The sequence below is a fragment of the Aplidium turbinatum genome, chromosome 10 (assembly GCF_918807975.1).
Source record: "Aplidium turbinatum chromosome 10, kaAplTurb1.1, whole genome shotgun sequence".
Classification (NCBI taxonomy): domain Eukaryota; kingdom Metazoa; phylum Chordata; class Ascidiacea; order Aplousobranchia; family Polyclinidae; genus Aplidium; species Aplidium turbinatum.
The window spans coordinates 22,278,421-22,301,790 of NC_137481.1; the positions used below are offsets into that span (position 1 = coordinate 22,278,421).

At 38.4% G+C, this 23,370-nt stretch overlaps 1 protein-coding gene across 1 annotated transcript in view; it reads right to left on the reverse strand.

The window, feature by feature from the left end:
- The window catches only part of LOC145778097 (ATP-dependent chromatin remodeler CHD4-like), a 48,736-nt gene that overhangs the window by 11,437 nt on the left and 13,929 nt on the right, over window positions 1-23,370 (reverse strand). Inside the window, exons 3-25 of the mRNA XM_082589510.1 lie at window positions 16,470-16,694; window positions 14,949-15,029; window positions 14,449-14,707; window positions 14,022-14,119; window positions 13,447-13,636; window positions 12,621-12,787; window positions 11,796-12,032; window positions 11,066-11,284; window positions 10,314-10,462; window positions 9,218-9,352; window positions 8,757-8,826; window positions 8,371-8,478; window positions 7,697-7,780; window positions 6,498-6,698; window positions 5,967-6,112; window positions 5,559-5,672; window positions 5,136-5,253; window positions 4,335-4,532; window positions 3,725-3,856; window positions 3,169-3,286; window positions 2,646-2,863; window positions 2,168-2,306; window positions 1,813-1,979 (exon numbers count right to left, since the gene is read on the reverse strand). Of these exons, the coding sequence (XP_082445636.1) occupies window positions 1,813-1,979; window positions 2,168-2,306; window positions 2,646-2,863; window positions 3,169-3,286; window positions 3,725-3,856; window positions 4,335-4,532; window positions 5,136-5,253; window positions 5,559-5,672; window positions 5,967-6,112; window positions 6,498-6,698; window positions 7,697-7,780; window positions 8,371-8,478; window positions 8,757-8,826; window positions 9,218-9,352; window positions 10,314-10,462; window positions 11,066-11,284; window positions 11,796-12,032; window positions 12,621-12,787; window positions 13,447-13,636; window positions 14,022-14,119; window positions 14,449-14,707; window positions 14,949-15,029; window positions 16,470-16,694 (3,573 nt within the window). The remainder of the gene's footprint in view (window positions 1-1,812; window positions 1,980-2,167; window positions 2,307-2,645; window positions 2,864-3,168; window positions 3,287-3,724; window positions 3,857-4,334; window positions 4,533-5,135; window positions 5,254-5,558; window positions 5,673-5,966; window positions 6,113-6,497; window positions 6,699-7,696; window positions 7,781-8,370; window positions 8,479-8,756; window positions 8,827-9,217; window positions 9,353-10,313; window positions 10,463-11,065; window positions 11,285-11,795; window positions 12,033-12,620; window positions 12,788-13,446; window positions 13,637-14,021; window positions 14,120-14,448; window positions 14,708-14,948; window positions 15,030-16,469; window positions 16,695-23,370) is intronic.

Consider the following 23,370-nt stretch of genomic DNA (forward strand, 5'->3'; position numbering starts at 1 on the left):
ATCAGTCGATAAATCTTTTACTATGTGCTCCGGTAGCAAACGATTTCCTGGTCCCATCTTCACAGGCACAAATACAGGGTTGACTTCTTCAAATTAAACTCTACTTAGAAGCTTCCCTATTGGCCCTTTAAATGGTGTGTCACCACTGGTAGGTCCATCTAATGTAGCGAAGACGTGTCGAAGGGGTAACTCATTGGCTGCAACTGTGCAACATACATATAAACCAACTCACACGATGACCTAGGATGACCGTTGTTCCAGTCTAGTTATCACACCTGATTTAAATCCAGTGTTTACATTCATGGAATCACACCCAACTACTTTGACACAATGCACCATATTATATTTTTTGGTACAGTCCATGAGAGAATTTGTATTATCTTCAGCTGTTCCTGATATTGGACTGACAGCAGTTAAATACTGATTTCCAGGTTTCTGAACAACACATGGCTACCTAAAGATATGGCCTGATTTGTCACATTTTGCAGAAATTTCCAGATTTTGCCAACCTTGGGCGAATGTTTAAATAAACTTTTCTAAAAATTATATTTTTACGCTTCTTTACTGTTTTCCCCAGATGACACAATAGGGGTTCACATTCTCACATGTTGAAAAACAAAGAAAATTTGATTTCGAAAATTTTAGTCAGACTGTTAATTTTTCAATAACAGTCTGATTCAGCGTTTTTCAACTTACTTTTTCTCATTTGCTATTGCTTCCCCAAGGCAACAAAAAGCTTTTATATCATTAGGAGACAGCAAAAAATAAAACAATCTCAGAAAATGTCAGTCAAACACTAGCAGTAGCTGTAATCAAAATCTGCAAAATATGACAAATCAGGCCGCATCTCCAGGTGGCCATGACAACACTGTAGTGTTCTACGCGAACAAAAATCTTGCCACCTGTTCTTGATGCTATCTTAACAGTTTCATCTTAATAATATAGGTGACGTCATCAAGTACCAGCATGATGTTTATGTTTGGAAAGTACATCAATTCATTATCAAATAACTTGGAGATGAAGCATGATGTAGGATTATCAGTTTTATCGCTATTTGCAAATTACTGTTTAATGACGTCATTGATGACGTCATCATTTTCCGGAGTCAGTACATTATGAATTGGATTCTCCTAATTATATTGAAACTGTTGACGCATAAATCATCTTTTTACAATATGAATTAAGTAAGTTATGACGTTTTCAAATCTCGTGAAAACAACTTCCTATTAAAAACAATGCATTTTCAAGCCTCCAAAAAATCGCTTCAGGTGCCTTTATAAATCGCGATTTTTAGAAATGAAGACGATGTCCGATCAAGCTCAAACTTTCAGGAATGTCGTTTTATGACTATTCGCAAGAAAAAAAGTTTGTAGCAATGAAATCGGAGAAAAAGTCCAAATTTCGACCCACCCTAATAAACACACATTTTCATTAACATTACGCAGAATGAAAAAAATAAGAGTCGAATGACTTGAATGAAGAGCCGAATGACTTAGACAGAGTAAAAATACAACTCACTGCTTTGCAAATTTAGAAAATATTTTGATGTGGTTTTCGAAAACATCTAACTAATAATACGTATGACATTGATCAATTTTCATAGTGTACTAATATTGAACTTGTGCCTGTGCCAAATGAATCAACTTACTACTATTTTATTTCGGTTTTAAGCGCATCTTAAGATTCGCGTTTTTTCGCCCTTACCTTTTTTATAGACCTCTGCTATGCAGGAATATATTATTTGCGCCGTGATGGTCAGAACTCAGACATAACAACAAAGGAAAGCTTAGTTTCATGAAATCTTAGGCTTACCTCGACATGGGTCTCGCTGTATTTATAGGTGGCCACTTTGAACGAGCTCAAATATTCGTTGATCTGAGTATTTTCCTTCTCCTTGGCTTCCACACCTTCCTTGCTTCTATCCAGCAACGCGTCAATCGCTTTGTCGTCATAATGAATGAAATCGTTGCCTTCTGCATCTGGAATAAGGTGGTAAGTTGAAGGATTTCTTTGCTTTTTTGTTATTTTCTTTGGCTTACTTAATTTTGGATTTTACTGAAGAATAAAGGATCTTTCAACTATTTTAACCCAGAGTAGAAGACAAAATGCAAAAAGGGGTGAAGACAATAGCTGCAAAGTGTCCTATTGTAGTCAATAAGGTACATACCATCTTCATCTTTGAAGAGAGACTCTGTTCCAAATTTCAGAATATCATCCAGCTCCTGCTTGGACATCATCGTGGTCTTGGAGGAACCCATCCCCGGTCGTACAACAAGATGAGTCAACATCATCTTCCTCTTGGCAACCTGGAAATCCGGGAACAAGTTCATGAAAAGTTTTAGAAGCCGAAATCGATCTTTACATTGATTTACCGTCAAATCTGTGCAGAAAAAATGAAATCAGAAAAATATCCACGGAGCTCTCGAATACTTTATTCCACCTACCAACTGAAAAAGCTTAAAACCTACACATTAGCATTTCAATTGCTTAGAATAAAATTGTGAAGATAGACACAGCTAAAATTACTCCACATATAAAGCGTAGTTTTGAAAATCTAATTTTCACCAAACCAGCATAACGTTTGCTGCTGGAATTAAACTAACAGAAAACAGATTGTATAAAGAAAGAAAAAAAAATTATTCAACCTCAGCTACACGCTCTTCGACCGAGTTCTTGGTCACAAAGCGATATATCATAACTTTGTTGGTCTGACCGATCCTGTGGGCCCTGCTGAAGGCCTGAATGTCGTTATGAGGATTCCAATCACTGTCGTATATGAAAACGGTGTCTGCTGTGGCGAGGTTGATGCCAAGACCCCCAGCACGAGTGGACAGAAGAAACGCAAAGTGTTCAGATGTGGGAGCTGTCAACAAGATCAACGATTACATATAGGGGTCCAAAGATGTTAGAGTATTAAGTGATAGCCTGACAACTGATTTTCAAAGTTTTTTGTAATTTTGGTGCCAGTTGTGTGTTCCATGTGTGCAAATCATGGTGCAAACATATCGCTACAAATAAGCTACCAATAAATCTCAAAATGCATGCAATAAAAACCTCCAACAAACAATATTTGTTGGATTAATATTTTTTAAACTGCACTTTCTCCTTATTGCAAGCAATAATCCAAATACAAACTTTGGCATTTAATATAAAAAGAGATTACTTTACCATTGAACCTATCAATAGATTCTTGTCGAACGGCACCGGTGATCGAGCCATCGATTCGCTCGTATCTGTAACCCTCTGCCTCCAAGAAGTCCTCCAGAACATCGAGCATGCGGGTCATCTGGAGGTTATAAAAGAGTTGCTAGGGTGTCTTGGTTCATTAATTCTTCGGTCAGTACAAAACCAATTCTAATTCGAAGATGCAAAAGGCTAAATAATGTTTTATCTTAATCAGTGTAAAGGCCTTATGCAATCACTGAACATTGGAAGGGGAAGGACTAACCCAGAGAGCAAAATCCTCCATTTTTACATTGATTCAACGTTTGCAGACGTTGAATCAACGTAAAAATGACGGATTGTGCTGTCTGCGAAGTGACCCAGAAAGTATTACCTTATCTTGTGCTGTCACAAGTAGTTAGATGACATCTGACAAAAAACAATTGAAGAAAAGGTAAAAGAAAACACCAAGAAAAAAGTTTTTACGCTAGCAATATCCAAGACCCTTGCCAACATTCATGGTACGCAAACTTCCTAAACAATACGACCATAGTGAACATACTTGCGAGAAAATGAGAACTCGGTTGCCTTGTTCTTTGAGTTTCCGCAGCATCTTCTGAAGAACGATCAACTTCCCACTGTTTTTGACCAAGTCTGTTCCTTCAAACGCTCCATTGTGGCTGCGAGCCGCTTCCTACCAACATACAAATGAACCCCATGACTCAGATAGCTAAATCAACCACTTCACAGTTATGCCTATGTTGAAACGGTGGAAAATGGGCACTTTTGTTACCTAAGGTGTTTCTGTGAAATCATGGCGCAGGCATTTGGAACTTAAAAACTACTATCCAATAGTAGAAATTCCTTTCCGATTTTGCAAAAAAAAAAAAACATGACCGAACGACGTTGCTGATCACATCGTAACAGGCTTCTAGTTCTACAACACTAAGATTAGTAAAATAAAAAGATTGATAAAAAGATTACACCAAAGAAAATAGTAAAACATAAGCTTGTTCTCACAACACTTCTCCATCTTGCTTAATGATGAAACCACGCAAAAGGACTATTTTTTTCACAACAGGTCACAATCAATTTGCTGTCTGGGTTTGTGTCGTTCAACGTTGCCTAAAGTTTGCTCTGCGTTAAAACAGTGAGTTTTGAGAAAGCCATACTTCAGCCGCTCTGTTGAAGAGGTAGGGATGGTTGCAGCACTTCTTGAGATCCATCATAATGTTGAGCAGGGATGAGTTATTGGGGCCGCCACGAGAATTGAGGCCCTCAAAATTTCGGGTCAGGATATACCGATAGAACTTCCTTTGCATTGGTGTCAGGTTAACTCGAACAATAAATTCACTTTTTGAATTCAACCCCTTAAAAAAACAAAATAAAATTTTAAAGCTTTAACCTAGACGTCGGGGTAACTTTTTAAAATTCCCGACGAGGGGTAAAGTAAGTTTGAAAACAACGTTTTCTGCACATAACTCTAATCTCTAAATGAACAACCAGCGCCAGTTAATGTTTTTAATAATTGCAGTGTACGTCTCGTTTGTTGATTAAAAACCAAAACAATATACGAACAGCATTATGAATAGTAATTTCTAGTAAAATTATGAGTTCGTTAAGTTCAGAGATTTAACAATTCTTCAGTTAACACTCACTGTTGGATGAGCAATTAGAAAAGTATGGTTCATTTTGCACCCCCTCACATTTCTTCATTGTTTTTGAAATTATACAGCGAACATACAAGCAAATTAACATCGCATTCTTCACTCATCGCCTTCTTCACTGCCATCATCGTTACTTTATGAGCGGCAAGTACACTTGAGGGCGATTAAGGATAGTTTGCATCTTACAAACTGTGTGCAAACGTTTCATGAAAATTCCGTCAAAACAAACCACTTGCAAGGTCGAGGTTACAACGTGTATACAACGATATTTTCATGCAAAAACAACGTCCATCGGACACCACTCACAGTCAAAACGTCAGCCTTGAGTCTTCTCAACATGTGAGGTCCCAACATCTCGTGGAGTTTCTTCACTTGATCTTCCTTGGCGATCTCAGCAAACTCAGCCAAAAATCCGTTCATGTCCCTAAGCGAGAGCAAGCAACCAATTTAGTAATTTGGAATTGTGTGTAGATTCAAAAGCACAGCCAGTGCACCACCATCAAAAGTTTGGCTTGTATACACAGTGGCTTGATAAGCAGTCCCAACAATAACACAACTACGATGCATCAAACTATGCTGCTCCTTGTCTACAAGATAATTGAAGTATACATCTGAAATACTGTAGTAATGTTTTTGTAAGATCTGAATTCAAAATGCAAGAATTTTGCTGGCTAGCATGAATCAGAGGGTCAACAACTACTGGAATTAGTTGAAGCAAACGGTACTCACATAAATTTACTCGGACAGAGGAAATTAAGAAGATGAAATAGTTCCTCCAAATTATTCTGAAGAGGAGTCCCAGTAAGCAGTAGCTTGTGGCGGACGTTGTAATCAGACAGCACTCTGTAGAAAGATTAACATAATTAAGAAGTACGTAACAATCGCCAAGACAACATAAGCCGCCATTTTTACATTGTCTCCAATTCAAACGCCTGCAGACGTTGAATTAATGTAAAAATGACTAATTTTGCTGTCTGGGAACATGTATCGTTTGACCAATCTAGCAAGGTTGTTCTTTTCATATATAAACGTTTTTTAACATTGCATGGTCGTCGAAGAGATGTTAAAAGACCAAGTTTGTCCAAGCAATCCTTAATTTCAACACGGAGAGCGGCAGCTGAAAGAAAATAAACTTACTTAAAAAATTTCGATTGGTTGTTTTTGAGCCTGTGAGCTTCATCCACACAGACCATGGCCCAGTCGACGGACGACAGGGTGGTTGCGTCTATCGTGCACATCTCGTATGACGTAAGCAACACGTGAAACTTGACTTGGCAGCCGGACTGTGAGTATAAATGCAAGTGTGTAGATGTTTGAGTGTTAATATGTCGAAATTAACGCCTTTTTGTCGTATCCAGGCTTACGCCAGAAAGTTAAAGATATAAATTAAGTGGACAGGAAAGCAAGGAAGCAATTTTTGTGTCCACCTTCAGAAATACCAGACTTGTTCTGCCAAAGTCACAGTCACATAATCTTGAGCGGTGTCGAACCGGCGCCCTTTCGAGTGCTGCACCACGGTTCTTACCACTCGGTTAAACAGGCAATGGAATCAATGCTGTTTAAGAACGTCTACGATGACGCAATTTCATGTTTATACAAAGAAGTGTGTCTTGCATCGCTGAAAAGAATAAACAAAAGTATGTGAAGCAAGCGCATGTCATTTTGTACCTTCATTCTGTATGCTTTAGGTCCGGAGCGAATTGCACCATCATCAAAAGAGAACTCGTTATCTCGAATGACTGTGCGTGAGTCCCGGTCGCCGTAGTAAGACACGACGTAAAGATCTGGAGCCCACAGCTCAAACTCACGTTCCCAATTGATCATTGTGCTCAATGGAACAGAGATCAAGAATGGACCCTTACAATGGCCCTGTGACAAAGAGATATAATTACACTTTACAGCAAAATTTGTCATTTTTAGTGTGTGGAATACTTAAAACTTAAAATCAAACAAATAAACAGCTGAATACGGTCATGTTCTGTTTTATATATGCCGTTGATACAATATGACATGATACGCATAATGCTGGATCGAAATTACTATCTAAGAAAAATGTCAACGTTTCACGCCACTTCAATGTCTGGGAACGTTATTACAATGCAAAGGGACAACTTTAACCTACGAGAGAAATATTATTCCTAACAAACAAAGTTTTCCAAGCCTCTGCACCAGGGGTCACCAAACTACGGCCCGCGGGCCGGAACCGGCCCGCGAACTGATTTCACCCGGCCCGCCACGTGCTGCGGAGATAACAGCTGCGCTACAATTGTTAAGCAAAAAAGTTATCAAACTTTTTGTAAAGGACTGACGTTGTTGTTTATCATTAGGCCACCACAAATAGGGACAGCCTAGGCTAAATTTGGAAAGGTGTAATGTTTTTAAGAGCACGATGCCTTGTAGTGTATCACACCAGGGGATAGCTTTTCCAGTAACCTTTCGATTTTCATCACAACTTTGCTATTTCACCCCTGACTTTGTTATTTATTGTGATCAATTCAAGTCAATGGAGATTCTAAATAGTTATATATCTTTTCGCAATTTGCATCCGGCCGCAGCTGTCAATCTCGCAGTAATCCGGCCCTCAGAGAAAAAAGTTTGGTGACCCTTGCTCTACACCATTTTGTTTTACAAGACGACATTTATTTAAAGCAAAGCCCAAAAACTTTCTAGGGGAGGAGCTCAAGTTTCCAAAAGCGAAACGGGGTTGAAAAAAGATCGTCTACTGTATAAATATATAAGAACTTGAAAGGAAAATGCATTAAATTAATGCCTAAGATCGGGTTGCTCTGGATTAACCTGGTACACCAAACAGTGAGAAGACTTCCGAGCGTGAATTCTTTCTGTTGTAAACAAACCAAGCGGCTTACCTCAGCAATCAGTGACTTGACGAATACAATGGTTTGGATGGTCTTTCCTAAACCCATCTCGTCTGCGAGAATAGTGTCCGTATCCTGGAATGCGTAAACACGATTAAGAACAACATGAAGTCAACACAACTGCTGATGTAACACATGCGCTGTCACAAGAATGAGGATAACAAGGTCGGACTAAAGAAGAAAAAGATGCGATGAATAGAATGAGATGGAGAATAGGAGTGAAGACAGTCACTGCAAGGAAACAATCGGCCACTCTATTAGCGGGAACAAACCCGAATTTAGATAATTATGATACTAGATTACCGAGCGTCTCAATTGAGATGTGGATCCAATTGCATTCTCTCTATGGCACTACGACAATAGGGTTGCCAGTTGCTTTTCTCGGCATTTTTGCTTCAGAAACTACGTTTATCAAATTCATCGTGCCTTAAATAAAGGTAAGTGTTGTTTTCCAACAGGTGGCTTAGCTGGGTGTTGAACCAAAATCATTATTGTGGAAGCAAAATATGTTTATGTTACCTCACCCACAGGCCACAACCTTGGCAGCTTGAAGTTAAGAAAACGACAGGTGCTGTTGAAGTTTAATGCTGTGCATAATAGGTTACAGATGAGGACTTAGCCTTAAGGACAAGTCTTAACTTTCTAAATTTAGAATCTTTCCTTACCTGAGTCCAAGAAAACCGAAGCCAGTTGAGGCCTTCCAGTTGGTATTCGTGAAGAGAGAGGCCGAGGTCAGTAATAAAGGCAGGTTGCTCCAAGTATTTCTCAGATGGCTAAAAGTATAGCATGAAAATGAATTTCAGTTTGTTGATTGTAAACAGCGCTAATAGCTGAAGATGGGCCCGATCAAACGTCAAATGCAACAAAGGTTCCACAAAAAGCAAAAAGTTGAAACTCCCAACATTAGCAACCACGCCCAGTGGTTCAAACCCTCCATAAAGTACGCAAAACGTATAGCATCGTATTTTAAATAAAGTTTTAATGATCTGCCAAAAGTATTTTTGTGATCAGTTTATAAACCAAATTAGCTACTTTACATAATCATGCTCACATCTGGTTTTTCATCTTTTTTCTTTTCGTCCCGCTTCTTTTTCTTCTTTCGAGAACCTTCCATCAAAGCTCTGAAATATTTCAACACAACTTCAAATTTTACACGATTTATACAAAAATAAATTTTGCGTAAAATTATATTTCAATTACATTAATAGATAAATAACAATCGATACCATCAAAAATTGTAAGAGGATATAATTATAAATAATGTTGTAAATAAAGTAAAAATAGTATGGCATCGAGCTGGAGAATTACAAAATCCTACATAAAGTGATAAGGGACATGCGTAACTCAATTCTTTGGTTCAGGCGTTCATTTTCGAAAAGCGGTTTTAATTAGTTTTGAATTATCTTTACGGAAAAAGATAAGTAACGGGGCCTTGCAAAAAAACGATTCGTTGGTCGTTTTTTGTTTTATCAAAGCAGTTGACAATCTCAAGCAACGCAGCCTAGTGCCTACTTGTGATCCTTGTACTTCTGGATTTCTTCTTTTAGATTCGGAATCTCTCGGTCCTCCCTCTCCCATGTGGATTTATCGTAGGCAAGGTTCCGCCATTTCACCAAATATTCAATGACCGAACTTCGACCAACTTTCCTGCAAGTTATGATGTCAAATTGTAAAACTAGGGCATGAGAATTATCAAACATGATGAGAAAACTGCACACAGTGCACAGCAAATATGCTCAATTTTACCGGAATGGCCCGTTTCGGTGAGTCCGATTTGGTGAGTCCGATTCGGTGAGTCCGATTTGGTAAGTCCGATTCGGTAAGTCCGATCCCTTAACGGGGGATTTTTTCAATTTATTTTTACATTATCGGGTACCGTAGCCTAATTATCATTGCCGTTTTAGGGTTAGGGGTTTGGGGTGAGGGTTAGGGGGTAGAGGTTAAGAAGTTCACCCAATCGGACTCACCGAATAGTAGCAGACCCCAATTTTACAAGTCAACAACGTACAATCGTTCACTCAGCATACAAATTCAAGGGCATTAGTCCAAGTCCAAGAACTCTTTAATACTGGAAACCAACAATTACAACTATCTTGCACAAAAAGAAGTTTATCGAGACGGCTGGGAAGGAAGTGCTAGAAGCCAGAATTTTAAGCTCATGTTAAGCAAACGTTTCGAAAGCTATGCTGTGTTCATTTTCAGTGCTATAAAATAAATTATAGTACTGAAGATGAACAGTGAACACAGTATAGCTTTCGAAACGTTTGCTGAGAATGAGTTTAGCATATATCTACAATTCTACATTCTACAACTTTGGGCTCTTTAGTTTTCGATTAAATTAGTAACCAGGCGTTCCAACCGTTATGTTCAAGCCAGAATAGTTTAAGAATTTGATAGCAACAGAAGCAAACAATGTTATCTGATGGAAGCTCAAAACTTAACGTGTCCTTTACAGGAATCGTCTAGTTATACACAGATTGCGGTGTTGTTTCAAAATCAATTAAAAGTTTTAAAGTGAAAAAAGCAAGAGATAAAGCAATAAGTGCAATCCATAGCTAAAGTACAGACAGTGGCAGACTGGCAGCCAGTCATGAGCTTCGGGAACTACCTGTGGTTCATAATCCTGTGAATGGTCAGCCAGTCAGGTTGGACGCCATATCGGTAGAATCTATTTATCAGGTCCTTGTTGGTCCAATCATCATCCTCATCAAATGGAGTTGGCTCCTCCATGTCGTTGCGACGGCCATATGTCCTCCACTGTGGATGAAGAGCAAATCAACACGAAAATTAGTGCTTTTCACAAAAAATTACTTCAAATAGCTAATTTTGTCAACAAGGCTTTTATTTATTGATTTCACAAATGTAGTAGATACAAATGACCTGTTTCAGGCTCGTGCTGCGGGCTCGCTGTGGTAATAGCTGTTTATCATGAGCTTTCGAAACACAGTTCCCTGGTCACGTGCGATGACGAGCAAGTTGTTTTCATAATTATTGATCAGTTTCATTTTTAGCAGATGGCTTTGAAAGCAACACAAGATTACATTATTAAATGCACAATAAATAAAACACTTAATATCCACACACATTCCGTTACAGCAGTCTTCCACAATTGAAAGAAACCAAAATTAATTTATTAGAAAACCTCGCAGGGTCAGTTGCTTTAAAAATATTGAATGAATATTTTAAGTGCCCATCTTTCATGTTGAATCAAAAGAAACTTTGGACCAGCGAAAACGATTTATAAAAAAGTTCAATTAAAAAACGATAGAAGACACAAAAATCTATACATGCAGGATTGCAGAAGCCTTTAACGCTCACATAGTACACATAGCTTACTACATCTCAAGATACGTGGCATACCTGATGTGGGAAATGAATTTCTAGTTGAAGCTCAGTAACCCACTCCACATCCCAGTAAGAAAAGTCGACAAATTTGATGAGGAACTCTCGTTGCTTGTAGCCCCACAACTTCTTGGTTGCCCCTTCGTGACCGGGCCGATCGTCGGGGACCTCAGTAAAAGGGGCATCTCTCCAACGCCAGGCCAATATCCGTTGAATCTTTCCTCTCAAAGGAGGGCACTGTTAAGTAAATAGATTTAAAAGCTTCGTTGGCAAAAACCTTGATACATTATTTAAGCGACTACAAGCAACAATAAGTCGATCGCAATTAGCTCAGGTAGGCTAACCAAAAAAGACACTAACTGGAAAACTAGTGAACGCAGTGGTATGAACCCTAGAAAGCCTAAGAGTCCACTCCGCAAAATGGTGGAATGACAGGTGCCCTAATCTTACTATATCACGAGAAACATATCAAAAATGTAGGAAGAATTTGTGTGAGTTGTGCAAGCTGAGACAATTAAACTAGCTGAATTACATTAAAGCGTAAAGTAAAAGCTTCAAATATTTTGAAACTGTGAACTGTGAAGGCATAAAAAGCTACAATCTACAGATGATACACCCACATCATTGTATAAACCTAATTCGATGAATAATGACTTATAAAATAATGAAATTTAGCTGCTGGACATTTGGCAACCTGAAATAAAAACCACAAATAAGATGCAAACACTGTAAGCTCAAGCAAACTTACTGTACAGCGGGGACAGGACCACTCTCCCTCAGGCACATGAGCAACCGGAGGGTTGAGACAGTTCAGATGATACGAATAGGGGCAAGTGTCACAAATGAGAAGATCTCCCCCATCTTTACAGACTGTGCAAAATTCCATGTGGTCATCATGAGGCTCTTCGTCTTCTTCCTCAAGTTCCTCCAATTCATACTCCTCATCTTCTTCATTCTCTCCTTTAGGCTGGACTCCATTTTTCACCTTCATCCAAAAAGAACATACATTTATTGAAGATAAAAAATCAACTTTCAATAAAATCTTTATCTTGAAATCTACCGCCTTGGTTGATTGAGTTGACTGAGTCACGCAACACGAAACAGGGTGCAGACAGAGTTAAACTCCAGAACCCGTAAAAGGGACATGATTACCGTATGTATTATGTATAATTGTATATACAATTTAAAATGTTATAATGGCCGATTTTCGGTTTTAATTTTTTCACTATTGCAATAACTTAAGCATTCAAATGAATCACACACTTTACAAAAATGAAATAAATCCAACAACACCCAAAATGCTTTTGATTTTGTCCAACAACTTTCACGATGCCACAATAAGTTTTTCTGAATTGTCACAAACTTCGAATTTCAACAAAACACATAAACAACTGCATAAACCAGATGACTTCATGGCATAACTAAACGAGATTACGACATAATGTCAATTATAATGACACGGGCATAACAAAACAGCGTGACTTCATAACGCCTTAAAATATTATCTTAAAAGCATAACTTTTACACTGCAAGCAGTGAGCATCAAACAGTTTCTGAAATGCCAATCACTTACGCAGACGGGACAAGGCCAGCTACCCTCGGGGGGTGCATCCAAGGGGGGCTCAAGGCAAACAAGATGAAATGCACGTGGACAGCCATCGCAGAGGATGATCTCTCCTCCTTGTTTACAAACATCACAGTAATCCTGATGGTCTGTCTCATATCCATCACCATCCTGGTCTGCAAGGAAACAACATTGGATGTGTAATTGTGTAGCTATGCACACAAAACATTTGTAAAAAAAAAACAAGTTTAAAGACAATGAACAATTCACATAAACCAACATATTCTCGTAATTCGCGGTCTTCAGTTTTCTAATTTTCTTCTTTGGTTAAAAACTAAAGTGATGACAGGACAAAAACCTCAACTGGAAAAATTACTTCAAAAACAATTCTTGAAAAAAAAAGGAAAATGAGGTTGTGTTTTTCATAAAAACTTTTGGCTTGCATACGCGTTTTAAAAAAAAATCACGCAAATTCTTACCACATGAAGCAAAGATTTAAAGTGCTCAGTGATTTTAAATCAGAGAAGTCCATAAAAAATTTTAGGGGGTCGGGTGTATGCTTAGTTGAACGGGTCTGCTACTATTCGGTGAGTCCGATTCGGTGAGTCCGATTCGGTAAGTCCGATTCGGTGAGTTCCTAACCTCTAACCCTTAACCCTAACCCCTAACCCTAAAACGGCAATGATAATTAGGCTACGGTACCCGATAATTTAAAAAAAAAATTAAAAAAATCCCCCTTTAAGGGATCGGACTCACCGAATCGGACTCACCGAAACGGGCCATTCCGTAGTTGAACAGTAACACAAGCAACAATGTCATAATTAGTTTAACTTACTTTCTGATTTCTGACTGGGCTTCTTCTTGATCGGACCTTTCTTCTTACCACGAGATGGACGTTGATTGCCTCTTCTGGATGAAGGTCTGCTGGAAGAACTGTCACTCGCCGCTGCCACATTGGCCGCTGCCAGAGTTTGTTCAAACTCCAAATCTGAATCATTGTCTGATGCAGATGGTTCTTCTTCACTCTATTAATTGAACAAAATCAAAGTTCTATCAGAATTCAGAAGACAGTGACATCTTAAACATGAAATAGGGAACAATCTTCTTCATTATTCCCTCGAAGTGCAAGAAAATGCAAAAAACACAGATTTTATTTTCAGATTTTCATCACTATGTGGGATGAGCAGTGAGCAGACCCGAAAATGATATCACTTGACTTTTCGAATGTACTGCATTTACACAGCGATTTTGTGTGAACATTCGTGCCGTCAATATGATGACTAATTAATATCCATAATCATAACCCATCTCTTTATCAAAAGCGATCGCCTGCTGTTTCTTTTGGTGAGCCCCGTCCATTGACGATGTTAACATCCTTTTTCTAGCGATTTCTAGTTTTAACCAACTTACCGAAGCCCCTTTCTTTCGTTTCTTTGTAGGCAATCGAATCCGCAAAGGTGCAACTTTTTTCTCCGATTTTTGAACAGTTTTGGGGGTATTGCTTCTACCTGTACAAATAAAAATTTCAAGCCAACATATTTCGTTTCATCATAACTCTCCTCCTAGCTTGTCTCAGGTGGTACATACTACATAAAGCAGAAGCACTTTTCCAATTTGATTGAATTGATACGTTTACGTTACGCCTTGTACTGAGCACTCCGTCTATTTGCATTAGCTCAATGACTTTATAGTTTCACAGATACAACGAGTACCCCAGATGCAACTTCTTGTTATTATGTCTTATAAAATTGGACACTGGTTAAATGCCCTAGCGTTTACTGTGGCTGTGCAATCGATTTAAATATTTCACATCTTTTTTCATGGCAAAGATACATACTTCGATTATTTCTCTTTTCAGATGGCAAAAGATCGACTGATGCAATGGGTCCTCTTGATGAAGACCTTAAAGATGTTGTTGTTTCCTCAGCTGGTTCCTCCTCTTTGTTAGCCGAGCTAGATGCTATCTCAGAAGAGCTACAAAACTCCTTCCACAGAGTCGCCACAAGAGTCAAGGTCTTTGAAATAGGAAGTTGAGAATATGATTCGGCCAATTTTGGTTTCATCACAAAACTGAATGCTCTGTATGTGGTCAATGTCTGTTGAAAAATAAAAGATAATTCCAAGATTAGACCACAAGCTTGTTATCTCATTTAACTATAAATTACTTGTCACTTTATTTAAGAACTCATGCTCATATTGCAACTAAAATATGTAATTTTTTAGCTACAATTGATGGCGAAAGACCTGCACACTAACGTGAACACACGTGCAAAAAAACTTGCATGATGGAGTATCCAACAAGCCTACATCAGGCCTAAAAAACAACAATAGGCGTACCTGATAGTCTTCCTCTGTGAAATCATATGGGAATGGTTCCATGCCCCACTCTTGCAGCATTGACGCAGAAGACTTGGACTCCTATATTACCAACTGTCATTAGACATACAGAAGTTGTCAAGTGTTTTTGAACACGGCTGATACAAGTAACAACATTACAAGATAGAATATGTTCATTTAGAAATCAAAAATCATAAACTATAGCAAACTAGCTTTTTGTACCATCCAATTCAATTTTTAAACTCCACATGTTACTTGGTACCAATAGTTCACAAACAACTAGGAAGATAGTTCAACAAAATTAAATGACCAAAATTCAGGCCACACTACCCAGACAGCAAAATCTGTCATTTTTACATTGAATGTAAAAATAACGGTTTGTGTTGTCTGGGTATACTTTCCCGGTCCACGACTTTATGCCGCGGTCCAAATGACGCGAACGACGTCATTCCTAAGCCGCAAGCCACGATTGATGCAAGGCCCGAATGCCGCAATGCATGAATGAAGCGAGATTTGATTATTTTGTACTAAAATTAATTGTTCTTTTGAATACGGTAGTAATTTCATTTGTCACGGTAGCAGTTTCAACTTTCACTTTTTATGCAAACAAAAATATAAAAATTGTTTTTTGCACTTAACAAAATAAAGATGAGACTTGGCTATATCTCACTAAAACCAATTGTTTTTTTGTTTTTGTTTTTTAACACGGTAGTAATTTCATTTGCCACGGGAGCAATTTCAATTTTTCCACTCAAAGAAATAAAGATGAAGCTGCCACTAACTCATTTGTTGCTTTTTCATCTTAATGGGCACATCTGCAGGGAACTCTCACTAATCAGAAACGTTTGGCAAATTCAAAGTGTAGGCTTAGTTTATCTTCCCGTAGTTAATCTCGTTCCTCGCTGCTTCAAGAACAACACAGGACGTCAGTTACACTATTTTGATTTCGAAGACCGATTAGGTTTGCACTCGCTGTCAAACAGCGTTTCGTGACTAAAACTACAGTTCATATATTTTGATCAAGCACTTGTGAGAAAGTCTTAGTTTTACCAATACTACTTCTACTATGCAAATGAAACTACTATTGGGTAAAAAATAAAAAAAACAATAGCTTTTAGTGAGAAATAGCTCAGTCTCATCTTTATTTTGTTAAATACAAAAACACTTTTTATATTTTTGTTTGTTATGTATAAAAAACGAAAATTGAAACTGCTACCATGACAATTGAAATTACAACCGTATAATATATATTCAAAAGAACAATTAGTTTTAGTATAAAATAATCAAATCTCGCGTCATTCGGACCTTTCGTCATTTATGCATTGCGGCATTCATGCCTTGCGGTCTAGGGATGGCGTCATTCGTGTTTGCGTCATTCAGGACCGCGGCAAAACATCATGTATTCATATTTTCCAACTTTCAAAATGTTTTGTTCTTTGTAAAACCGGAAATCAAATTACTTTGCAATTTGCAGTGGTAAAAGCATTAAAAGAAAGCTGATTAATTCGAATAAAATTTGACCTTATCTTTTGCTTCTGAACGAGGCAGAATCGCAGCAACTTCAGCATCGTTTTCATCTGCGACTCGACTCTGCTTTTTTCTCTCCTTCTTTCTTCTTTTCTTAGGTTTGTCTTCCTCCAGTGCGATCGCTGCTCGTTGCGCTTGGTCATATGACAAAACTAAAGCCGATTCTAACTCAGCATCAGAATTGGCTTCGGATATAATTCTTCTCTCGGTATCGCTATCCTACATTGCAAAACAAAACTTTAATCTTCACAAAGGAGACATATTTCTGTTGCAGTGCCAAGTAAAATAACGTCAAGTCACGTCAATGGGGAAATTGATTTCACCAACAGGTTCTCAAACGGTTGTCAAAGATCACTCGGGGAAATTTTTAGAGGTTAATAAACGCATAGATTTTAGAAAAATGAACAAAAAATTGGACCACCAAGATTCATATATTTGCCTTTTTTGCAGACTACAAGCTTACTTTTCACTGCCAAAACTCTTACTCAATCATTTACAAAACACATAACTGGATACAGGTAGGGATGGGCAATATAGAATTTCGAATAGTTGCAATCCGAATATCTAATTATTCGAATTGAAATGACATTTCGAATCGAATTTTCCAAACCGAAATTAAAATATTCACTTTTCAGACTACCAAATTTTTTATCGATTTTTCGCCGATCAATTACATTCGACTCAGCGATAGCTAGTCGCTCTAGCGCAGTGGTTCTTAACCTATGGGTAATTACCCACATGTGGGTAATTTCAGGATAGCAGGTGGGTAATCAGCTGAACCAGGATTATGGATGTAACAAACAATGTCACAGCTGTAAGCGGTAAAGTTGCTTCATTACTTACACCTTTATTGATGTTTTGAGTCCGTTCAAAACAACCAAACAAGCACAGTGATATTTTATCATTTTTAGAATTATTTCGTCATAGTGATTTATTTTCTCATCATTTTTGTCACCGCGTTTATCTATTTTATTTTTATGACATCATAGTAAGATTTTTCTTGTATCCGATAGCCTAGCTAACATTGTTGACTATGTTCCCTTCTACTTATCTCTGTGAATCAGCATTTTCAAGTGTTGTTGCTTTGAAATCAAAATCCCGAAACAAGCTGTTAGATCTGGAGTCAGATTTGCGTTGTGCAGTATCCAAAATCGCACCCAATGACCCAATATTGCATCAATTGTACACAAAAAACAAGAGCAAATGTCTCACTAGCACTATTGATGCCATTCTTTACATTAAATGTTGTTTTTGTTGAATAACGCTGTTATATATGTTTAATATGGCAAAGCAACAAAATAGATATATAAAATTAGATTTTGGGTAATGGGACTTTAATCTGGACAGAAATGGGTAATAAGGGAAAAAAGGTTAAGAACCCCTGCTCTAGCGAAAACGGCTAGCCAGCTCTCTTTACCAGTGCGGTTTGTAAACGTCGGAAGACCGTTGTGTGCTGTGGATTTGCATCGATTTTCATCGTACGAATGGAACACAATTCAACTCTGGGTGAGGCTACCGCTACACCTAGTGTCGGAAGTTCCGCAACAATGCAGCAATCCAATGAAGTGGATGATCTATTGAGCCCCGGTGTTGAAGCGACAAATACTTCAGCATCAAGTAACGACGACAACGAACAGCTTTGAGTTGCCGAAGAAAACCGATCCTACCTTAAGGCAAAAGTGCCATACAGGGATGCAATTGAATGGTGGAACAAAAATCAAGAAAAGTTCCCGCGGTTGTTTGATCTTGCGAGGAAGTATTTAGCCACTTCTGCATCCTCAGAAAGATCCTTCCCGAGTGCTGGATTAACAGCATCAAAACTGCGATTGCGGCTCACTGGAGAGCATTTAGAAGCTTTAAACATTCTTCACTGCCACAAAGACTTGCTCTCCTAGGCAGTTACTGTTGTTTTTGGTTTTGTTGCCACTTTACCATTATGTGTCTTCAATAAAACCAGAATAAAAACAAAGCTTTTGACATTTTCTGACATTAAAAAACTTATTCTAGAATAGGTATTCAAAATTCTAAATTCGAAAAATTATTCTAGAATAGCTTATTCTTCTATTTTGCCCATCCCTAGATACTAGGGTGGTCCAAAAAAAACTTTTTTTGTAAATGTTAATGTCTCACCCTAAAATATTGTTACCATTGATGAGAAAATGATATATGTGAATTTTCATAAAGATTGGTTGATATTTAGAGGTTGCTACCGGGGTTCAAAGTTTTGTCGTTTACCCCCATTTTAACGTTTTGAGAGGATGTGATACAGATATGATATGATACGGTACAGTAAAAAATATGGTACAGTGCCATGGTATATTGCAAGAAAAATACAGTTTAATAATCACTCTATAGTCTGTTTATAAACTCATGTACGTCTGTATTACGAATTATACTAACTGGTCTACATATACAAAATGTGCGACTTTGTATACTTGTGTTTAAAATTCAGAGACTAAATTTGACAATCAATAACAACTTTAGAAGACAGTAAATAAACTACATGTACAAATGTACATGATGTAAACTAATATACATAGTACATACATAGTTATTACCCTCTAAACCAGGGGTTCTCAACCGTGGCCCTCGGCCCCCCAAGGGGGCCACAGAGCGTTTTCAGGGGAGCCACGATAAAAGGCTTCATTAATGAATTATAACATGTATTGACAGAAACGTAGAATTGTGACACAAAAAACACTCATGTAGGTGTTAGTATCGTAAAGCTAGCTAAAAGCATGTTTTTTCATCGTATGTTCTATCTCACTGCATGTTGCATCATCTTTTGTGATTGTAACGTAACAATTAAGGATACGCTTGATTTACTGGCGTAGTCTATTACGAAAAAGAAAGCATTGAATCATTTGATCACTCGTTAACTGTTTTTATTGATTTCGTTTCGTTGTTCTTTAAACAAATACATTTTTATTTCACTCAAGGGGGCCATGGTCTTTTAGAGCCACAGTCTGGGGGGCCATGACTCAGAAAAGGTTGAGAACCACTGTCTAAACCCTTGACAGCCTGTTTCACCCTAAAAGGGTAATCATCAGAAGGTCCTCCTTTTAGGTTAAAACAGGCTGTCAAGGGTTTAGAGAGTAATAACTATATTTGATTTAATTCGCTCTGCTTGGCTTTTTGCTTGGCATTGAGCACTTTTTGTAGTATTAATAGTTTTTATTGTTTAGTACATACATATAGGAATTATTGCGCGAGGGTCTTTCTACTACAGTCTGGATATCGGTGATCAGCGACGACGCGCAAAAGATACTGTTTTTGTTCTTCGTCACATGTGTTGTATTCCGTGATCAACGCCACTCCACGCTCGGCAATGTCATTTACAACGTTCATTTCACTCACAATTGCTCTCGCTCTTTGATACGCGTCAATGGTTTCCCAGTTATCTGGGTCTATCTCCAAAAATGATGAAGACAAATTCAGGGCCTTTAAATCGGTTTGTATTTGATGTAGCAAAATCTTCCAAACTTTTGTCTGCTATTTCTTTGTGGCCAATTACAGCTTTTTTACTAGGCTGTACTCCTTCGTCACATGTCTTTATTGGAGTCATCATCTTCCGTTTAGTGTCTGATGATACAGAATTATCAAAGAATGCCAACGCGATAAGCTCCTCTCCCAGGTACCACAAATGACGCAACATCTTGTTCACTGCGGCCTTTGCCATCTTTGAATGAATATCCTTGTACTGATCGAGTTGTTGAGAAATGCGAGATCCTGAGATAGTGCAAGAATCGGCGATGGGGCGAGAAACCAAGCTTTCACGTACACTCTCACAACAAACACACAGATATTGCGCAAAGCGACATCCTCCCTTTTAGTCAACGTGTACTGTTTTCGGTACATCCCAACTTTGAGTGCATAGAAATAGATGGCTTTCGCCATCCACCTGGCACGATGAAGGGCACCAGGAGCCATGATTTTGATGCCACGAAGAGGAACTCTACCCAAGAATATAATGGTCAACTCAAGGAGCTCTGTAGTCGTCACAATGTTGCTGCATTAACAATTTTCATTAGCGAAGGCTCTTATGGCATCTGCTACGTCTGTCACATGCTTTAAAGCCTCGTCGTCAGTTCACGCACATTGTACATCATCTTTAGCAATGAATGACCATTTCATTTGAAAACGCTTGAAGAGTAGAATGTCCGGACCAGTCAAACGACCCATCACACATGAAAAATTGAAAATATTGCCTTGAGAACTATCTCGTGAATATGATGACGGCAGGCCAAATACAACAAGTCTTTGGTTTTCAAATAAAATGGTCATTCATTGATTTTGTTACATCAAATACAAACAGATTTTTAAGGCTCTGAATTTGTCTTCATCATTTTTGGAGATAGATCCAGATAACTGAAAGACCAATGACGCGTATCAAAGAGCGAGAGCAATTGTGAGTGAAATGAAGGTTGTAAATGACATTGCCGAGCGTGGAGTGGCGTTGATCACGTAATACAACACATTACACAGTTACACACATGTGACAAAGAACAAAAACAGTATCTTTTGCGTGTCGTCGCCCATCACCGTCAGCGATATCCAGACTGCAGTAGAAAGACCCTCGCGCAATAATTCCTGTATGTATGCAGGGCTGCGATTTTTGCCTTTTTCGGTGACGAGATCACTCGACACGCGCCATCACTATTCGACAAACGCCGTGCCTTACGGAAAAAAACGAAAAAAAAAAAAAGGGAAATAAAAAGGAAAAAAAAACTGAGAGAGGACTAAACGTCGTCAGGTCGAGGAACAATCGGGGGGGGGGGGGCATCACGTGATGCAATCATAAAAGTGCTGTCTTACGTAAACTTTCTTGCGCCAGGTAGCCTACTTCAAAGCAAGGTCTAAAAAGCGACGCTTCACACGAGAAACTCCCAAGGCTTCAGCGTCGCCATTTTGAACACTGCGGGAGAATGCTTTGATCGGAGTTCAACGCCTGGCATCAAACATTTCGCAACACACGTTTCGTGCTATTCGACACAACGGGTTTCTTTTATAGATGAAATAACCTAGGCTACGTTGAGTTGTCAACGTCTATGCCAGTTTGGATTTCGCCGTTTGAGCCAAATAACAATATTGCTCTGGTAAAATGACTGTTGGATACTTGCTATGAAAGTTTTTCACATGTAGAAAACAGCCTAGTTTCCGACCAGATGTTCAGAAATACAGATGAAAAAAGCCGCTATTTTTATGGAAAGGAGTTCGCTTCCAGAACATTTTGAACACAGCGGAAAAATGCTTTGATCGAAGTTCTAACGCCTGCCATCAAACATTTCGCCACACACGTTTTGTGCTATTCGACACAACGGGTTTCTTTTATAGATAAAATAACCGAAGTAGGCTACTTTTAGTTGTCAACGTGTTTGCAAGTTTGTATTTATGTCTGACTTATGCACTTGTTGTTCCAAGATTGCAGAAATGTTTTGCAATATGAATAAAGAATAGTAGACAGATAAACACGGTTGCAACTCGACTTCCTTCCACTAAAAGAGTTTCTGTGATTACGTAATGGGCGATTTTGCACATTCACAAAAGCAAACAACCCAGCTAGCAAAACCGTCGTTTTTACATTGACGTTGAATCACAATGCATGACATGTATAAACAAGTTTGCTGGCTGGAAAGTCTGGACATCTGCAGGAAATTTGTCTCGCACCAGGCGAGATGCCATCCTTTGAAAGATTTAACAATGATGGATTTATGTAGCCAGTGCATGATGACGAAAACAAATGTAAGATTTCCTTTCCGTTACATAACTTAAAGCAGGTGATTGATACAGGAGAAAATAATCGCAGAAGCACACAATAAAAGAACACAATAAAGCCTACTTATTACGCAAGTTTTTTACATCAAGAAAATAGCCTAGTTTCCGACCAGATGTTCAGAATCAGAAACACAGATAAGAAAGATCGCTATATATAAGAGTTCGCTTCTAGAAGAATAGTAAGTAGTCACTGGGAGTGGACAAGGCAAGGTAATAGGCAAGTCGTAAGAACAGCATAGCTTTGCCCAACTACAGATAAGATGGTCTTCAGTTAGTCAGTATCCTATAGTGACTAAAAAACGAAAGAATCCTCCGACAACACGGATGGCAAAAGCTTCGGTCGGTCTTACCGAGAAGCGGTTAAGGTTCAACAAACAGCGAGTGAAGTGCGGGATCTGTTCGAAGGAGCTATCGAGAGAAGCATTGCCACGTTACTTTGGAACTTATCATTCAGGTAAACTTCCAGCTAATAGCGTTTAGTAGCCTAACGTCGCAAAGCATTTGAAATCTCCTGTCTAAAGTCATACAGAGGCAGCAAAATCAAGATCTAGCAGCAAGCATGCCCTGGCATTAATGTTTGTGTTGTTACTAATATTCTTTCCTTTTCACTGTTATTAATTAATTCGTTCTTGTGTTACTTTACGTGATTGTATGTAGTTTGTTGCAATGTTGTACGAAGAGGCTTGTTTGCCATCTCGGCACACCTTAAACGCTGTAGGCCTGTAGCATTACGCCGTTGTTGTATTATCGTGGTATTGTTCCGTTTTCTTTTATCTGCAGTTCATTTTTTGCTTCTTCGCTGTGTTTCTTGGTAACTTGCATGTTTCGCTCCTAACTGTGTTTGCATGCGGGTACGTGCATAACCATTAACGTACTAAGCGAGACTAAAGAGATGCCAAAGGAAAAATTCTCTATCACGCAGTAATTCGCGGCCAAACGCTTATAATCCGACTCTTGTGACGTCATACCACTATTCGACAAACAAACGCAGAATTTTTGGTCGTTCGACAAGAAAGAAAAAATCGCAGCCCTGTATGTATGTACTATGTATATTAGTTTACATCATGTACATTTGTACATGTAGTTTATTTGTTGTATTCTACAGTTGTTAATGAATGTC